General features: G+C 44.8%; 1 protein-coding gene across 1 annotated transcript; it reads right to left on the minus strand.

The window, feature by feature from the left end:
• Positions 1–794: 794 nt before the first annotated feature.
• On the minus strand, positions 795–2,865 carry LOC1275575 (intraflagellar transport protein 52 homolog). Its single transcript, XM_314836.4, has 7 exons — positions 2,615–2,865; positions 2,445–2,547; positions 2,246–2,360; positions 2,001–2,158; positions 1,591–1,860; positions 1,254–1,502; positions 795–1,148 (listed from the first exon to the last, which is right to left on the minus strand). Exons 1-7 carry the CDS (start codon positions 2,722–2,724, stop codon positions 855–857), a joined length of 1,299 nt encoding a protein of 432 aa, XP_314836.4. The 5' UTR covers positions 2,725–2,865; the 3' UTR covers positions 795–854.
• Positions 2,866–6,572: the final 3,707 nt, after the last annotated feature.

Below are 6,572 nucleotides of genomic sequence, written 5' to 3' on the forward strand. Positions count from 1 at the left end.
CAAAACGTGTGGAATACCCGGGTATGCCGGTTGCCAACTTACGTGTGTAAATCTGGTTGCCAACTCTACGGTTAAGAAGTTTAATACAGTCATTATCCGATATACGCTATCGTACGGGACCGAGCGCAATAGCGTATCTCGAGTTTTCGCGTATAGCGGATTTGTATGGAAAAATAGTTTACACTACCAGTTCGAGGGTTGAAAAATATCGCCACAGAGTTTTGCATTAAAGTTTTTTGTTGTAAAACAGGTATCTTTTGCACAAATTCAATGCAAAATGCAAAAAGAACATTAAGGAAATTCAAAAAGAGCATAAAATATTTCTAAGTATTAAAATATTTGCAAAAACACATGGAGCTGTCAAATTTAGAGCAATCGCGTACTGCGAATTCGCGTATATCGAGTATCGCGTACTGCTGATAATTGCTGTATTTTCAATAAAGGTTGGTTGTGTTATAGTGTAATGAAAATTATTTGATGAATCAACAATTTTTATTTTTACAAAATTATCCCACTGGTTGATTTGAATGATAATGTAAATATCTTGGTCGAAAAATGAAATTTACACTGTAGAGTTGAGGGATCATGTAAACAATTCGTTGAATTCGATTGAATCGATTTGTTGCTCTATAAATTCCCATTTTGGTAGTGTTTTTGTGTGTAATATCAAGTGTATGTTTTATCGGTAGTTTCAATTATCTCGATGGAAGTTACGAACAATTCGATTCGTAAGTACAGACACTTGTAAGATATGTTTTTCCATTCGTTTTGCCACAAAAAAAAAACATCAAGCGTACAGCTTTACCAGAACAAAACAAAGGATTTATTCATGTTGTGCATTAAATCCCCCATCTCTAGTCCTTGTCCAGCTTTTTGTAGTGCGCAATCTTGACGCTGATCGCGTTAAGTATCTCCTTCGGCGACATCTTCTGATCGTCCTGGCAAACCTTCAGTATGCGCCCGCACTCCTGTATGAAGTAGCCCAGCTCCTTCTCGTCCACCGTCCGCTGGTGGGCGCCCTCGTGTGCCGGCGACAGGCATTTGTTGGTCAGCTGCGTGATCTGCACCTTTTCCGAGCTGAACGCTTCGTCCAAATCGAACAGCTCGAGCGGTGGCGCCGCCAGATCGCTAAAGATCGGCTGAAACACCTGTGCGAAAAAGGGCAGAATTCCCCGCACGGGATGAGACATCGCCACCACCAAAACGGCACGTTGACCCGCGAAGGTCAAACGGCAGCCGCGCTCGGTACTTACCGCAAGCTGCAGCGGCGGCAGCGGTATCTCGAACTGCGGTTTGATGATCTTAAGCGGTTCATATTGCACGTCCAGCTTCTCGTACGTGCCGATAACATCGCGCAGCAGATCGTTGTTGATCGAGTAGAGCGACATATCGAATAGCTTCTTGAAGTCGGCCGGTATGTCGTAATCGAGCGAATCCATTAGGCAGATCTTGGGCTGCTCGGCCAGATAGATCGTATCGGGTATGACGGCGTAGTCATTTATCTATGAGGGCGAGAGCGGAAAGGTACCGAAAAGAGCCCTATTTAATCATTTTTAACGCGACGGTACCGTAATACCGCGACGCCCGTACCTCCAGGTCGTTAAAGTCGGACGGTTTGAATTTAAACTCATCCTGCAGCACCATCGCCAGCAGACTGTCCCACAGCGCTGTGTTGACCTCGTTGCTGATGTACTTGTCCTGGAACATGTGTCCCGAGCCGATGGCGACCAGCTTGCCGTTGCTTTCGTTCTGATAGTAGCCGGCCAGCGGCCGGTTGAACGGGTACACTACCGGACCGGTCGTGAGCAGTACGTTGGCCGGGCTAATAACGTTCATTGTCGCACCGAACGGATACACAAACTGTGCGGCAAAGGAGAGTAAAAAGAACGAAAGAGAGAGATGAGAAAGAAAACAGATCCGATGTCCAGGCACCACGTGGCACGATCATTAATTCTCCCGCCCTCCGAGATCGTGATCGGTTTAAAAATCGATTTGCCCACCTCGACTTTGTATTTATCGTCCATGAAATCAAACGACGTGAGAATGCTTTTGCTCCCTTCCAGCAGCAGATTGTTCATTGTGTCGCAGCTCACGCCGCCACTGATGAGGGCCTCCTTCGGGTGGAAGTATTTGTAGTACTGCGGCCGTACAACGACATCTGCAGAGAGGGCAAAGGAAGCGTTGGGTGATGTGAGGATTCTTTCTGAGCAGGAAAGCAGGAGTAAGGACAGCGTTATGCTAATACCGTTGTTAATGGTCATGCCATAGTCCTCCAGCAGGAAGTTTACGTTGGTGTTGAACTGCACTTCACCGCCCTCGCCCAGCAGCAGCAATAATCGTCCTCCATCATTAATATAGTCCTTAATTAGTGAGACGAGGAAAATTACTTGTTTTTTTTACGTATTGCAACAGCTCAAATGACACGGCCCACGGCAAACGCTCACCTTCAGATGCTGAAACTCGGTCTCGGTAAATTTCTCCTGCGGTCCCGCCAGCACAAACACGGTGGCGGATTTTAGGATTTCAGGCGTGATCTCACTTTTGTTACTACCGGCGGGGTGGAAAAGGGAATGTTAGGACCCCTTAGCATACTCCAGCGGATGTGAACACATACCTTTCAACGCGATGGTTCACCTTGAGCTTTCTGTGCAGCGTCTTGTAGTTGTCGGCCAGCTTAAAGAGCTCGTTCTTCGAAACGTTGAACAGAATCGTTGCACTGCTCATGGTGCTGCGGGAAGCGTGTGGATCCTGCCGTAGGTAACCCAGGTACTGCTTAATCACACACACACACGCCGAGGAGAGTCAAAATTCAATACCGTTGTAGGTTTATTCCAACAAACATCCGGATGCTTTAGAACCAGCGCTTCTTGCAAGAAAAACGCACATAAACAACAACGTCACGTGCCGTACGCTTCGAAAAACGTCCTACACGCAGAAAATCGCCGTTTGTTTGGCAAAGGTGGGTTGCTATGGCAATGGTATTACGACGCCTGGCGGGTTAATAATATGAGCTGCTCCGTCCGTACGGGCGTTACGGCGAAGCGTTACGTGACAACCAACCAGCTGTGCCACGTGTGCCGCCACCGGGGGGTGCGTATCACTGCCATGGTGAGCTACGGTAGCGTATCCAGCACATCTATCATTTGCGTAATTTTCTTGGAAGGTAACACATAGTGACTCGAGTTACTATCGTAGGTGTAACAAAAAAAAAAGAAGTTGCTCCATGCTGGAAAATTTCCAAAATCATGTAAATGTCCTTTGGGAGCCATTATCGATTAAACGATGATTAACAAGCACAGCTGCGTGAACGAAACGCACGTGGGGTGTGTGTGTGTGTGTGTGTGAAGCACAGCTACAAAAAAAAGATAAAAAAGGTCCCGCAAGGAGCTATTTTAAAAAATGGTTCCTTTTTAACGGTCGTATTTTGCTCGCAACATTTCCTTCCAGTGCCTGGAGTCTTGTTAGCCATTTTTATCCGCTCCAGGAATGAGCAAAATTTGTGTACGGCTGCTGCAGCTTGCTTACTTGGTTTGTGACAGCGGTTCAAGAGGCAGCAAGTAAGTAAGTATTAAATGAAAGTGTTAAGCAATTTACGACTCTGTCAGCTTGGTTACGATTCATTTATCTTGCCCGTAGGATCGCTTACACGAGCTCTCTCTCCTTTTCTCTTGCTGCTTCGTCTTAAGACGCGGGTCAACACCAGCCCTGACACCATCCCTCGAGAACGTTACGCGAATCGTACGTACCACTGACCAAAGTAAATGCAGATGGTACGGAAATACGCAGGGCTTGACCGATCGACCGGCGAACGACCACGACGTCGTTCACACTTGGCCGGGGTGGTCCACCACGTTTCCCGGGGCTCTGCAGTTCTTAGTGGTCTTAGCATCTGTGGTACGATAAAATCATGTTTAACATCTTGTATTACTGGCCCGCACTCGCGCTCTCCCCCACTTCTGCCGCCTGTGGTGCAAATTCTATCGCACCTTTGGCTTTGGCAGTCCCCGACATGGATGGTCGCTTGCTCGGGCTGCACCAGGAACTTCACGCTCGGTCGAGCTGTTTTTGGGTGCACATTTTAGGCATTCCCCTTAGCCGGTCCCCCGCAAAAGCTCTAATCGGTGTATCGAAAATCGATTCAGATAGTGCTAATTGGTAGGGGCGGGGTAGCTGCTCCAACCCGTTTCTGGTGCTTCCGCTGGAAGCTGGACGTGCTCAGACGGGAAGAGAAGTGGGTGGGAACGAGGGAAATCCGAAACCGAAATCGGTGGGTCCGCGGTGGGTCGGCGGCGCCGAAATTCGGTCAGGAAACGCATCGGTTGGTGTGAATTTTATTATTTTGCAACCACTCGGCTTATCGCGTTTGGCTTATCTTCGATTTATGGCACCCGGTATCGATGGGTGACAGTGTACGCGCCTGGTTCTCGCGCGGTAGGTATCGCGTCCCCTGCGTATTGCTCGCCGTCCCAAATGCACGCCCTCGTACAAGGCTTCGTGCAGCAGGGGCGGCTGAGAATGAGCGCGATTTTGCGAGTTGTATGTGTGTGTGTCTGTGTGTGCCGTTGTGTTGTGTACGGTGGAATGAAATGTAAATGTCTTTCGCATCGCGTTTTAACATTTGGCTCCCAATTAACCCTTGAAGGTGTATGTGTGCAAATCGTCTTTTGGGGCAGATTTTTGTAAAGATAATTAGTGTTCTGCTTTGAAGGATGCATTTTGGAGGATATTGAGTATAGCATGCAGTGCTGCGATAGACAATACCAAAAGAATGTTAGGTCAAAACGCGAAAAATGCCAGACTTTAAGGACCCAGTGTGCATGAAAGCTATCTATTGTTCGCTGGTTGGCTCTATATTAGAATGCAACCCTGTAACTTGGACTTCTTCTAGAGCTGTTCGGATCAATAGACTAGAGTCGATCCAGCGTGGGTTTACTAGATTAGCTCTCCGTAACCTACCATGGTTGGGCCTCAATTACTCGCCTGGTTACCACGAGCATCTGTTGGGTTTACAACCACTGGCTGTTAGACGGCAAGTTGCACAGGCTACATTTATAGCTAAAATTCTTGCCAATGAGATTAACGTTCCTTATCTTCTTAAACACTTAAATGTACGTTTATGTGAGCAATGCCCCACTAATATGTTCGGCTCCTTTCACGATTATCGCTTCACCACTTCGACAGTTAGAGACAAAATTTTGTCGGCATGGATTAATCTGGAGAATTAAGACTAATTTTAAGTTTACATTTACATAATAATTTAATATCTGTTGAATAAATACCAATGAAATTCAATATTGTTAAACTCATTTATTGGTTTGACCCAGTCTCAGATGAATTGTTTGAGTCATGGTGAAGCCATCGGACGATGACGGCCATAAGAAATCGATATCAGGAGATCGATTGAACATTTTTTATCATCTATCAATGTCTTATCTAGCTATGAGTGCTTAAACCCTCCTGATAAGTGTATTATATCTATGTATATTGACATCAACTATCAGAAATAGGAAAATTGATGTGAAAAGGTAGTAAAAATGTTTGGAAAAAGTATCTAAGAATTGAAATGAGTCGATATCTGACATGATTCGATGCTTAAATATTTGTTATTTGTGCTGAATTAGCAGAAATTGCAAAATTATTTACAATAGTTTGTGTTAATTTTGATGTACTTGGGTGTTATCTCTCCAGAAGTTTTATAATATTTGCTATACGGGAGGAAATTTATACACCAAACGTACTAAAAAGCAATGACAAAATCAATGGTATAGAAATGTAAACACAACAGTAATAGTAGAAAGGTAATTCAAGGGAGCAATATAAAATATTGTTTCGTTTTTTGCACCATAATAAGTGTAAGTCTCTGTTCTTGATATTTGCAATCATTTTGTGAAAGCCTCGACACATACCGTTCCAAAATTATGTTCAATAGCTTACGTTTCATCACTTTTCGAAATCCGAGAGATCGTTGGATATGGTTTTGGATGATTACAATTGCCGAAGTTTTCAAGTAATAAAAACTAAATTTTATTTTCTAAAAAATCTTAAATTTTAATTTTAAGTAAAATGAAACTAATACAAAAGTATCCACTATCACCTCAAGAGTTAACGAGCCTCTTTACACTCTTTAAGCATGGTTAGCTTCGCTTCGGTCAGTGGGGTAGATAGTGTGAACTTATTTATGCTGGTACTCGCGTAAGTATCGGCCACAACCATTCCAACCGGCATTTCGACGTTTAGTCCACAAAGAAGAACAAAACCACCGTTCCGTTCCGTACACCTTTTTGCACAAGGAAATGCACTGCCACGGCCACCAAGAAACATGGGCCCCAGTGTGTATCTTTCTTAAATGTATATTTGTTCGAGCCTGTTACCAATTGTTGTTACAAGCGACAGCGAATTTGACAGTTTACATCGGCCCTGGTACATGGATTCGATTTGTAAGCTTTGTTGTAGCTTCGTTGCGTTACATTTGGCACTTTTTGAAAGCTTTAGCAAAGGCAAATAAAAGCAAAAACGAAGCAGCAATAAGTACCTACTGCTGCACGGACATGATCCACCAGCGGTCCTGTTGC

The sequence above is a fragment of the Anopheles gambiae genome, chromosome 3 (genome assembly GCF_943734735.2).
Source record: "Anopheles gambiae chromosome 3, idAnoGambNW_F1_1, whole genome shotgun sequence".
Taxonomy (NCBI): domain Eukaryota; kingdom Metazoa; phylum Arthropoda; class Insecta; order Diptera; family Culicidae; genus Anopheles; species Anopheles gambiae.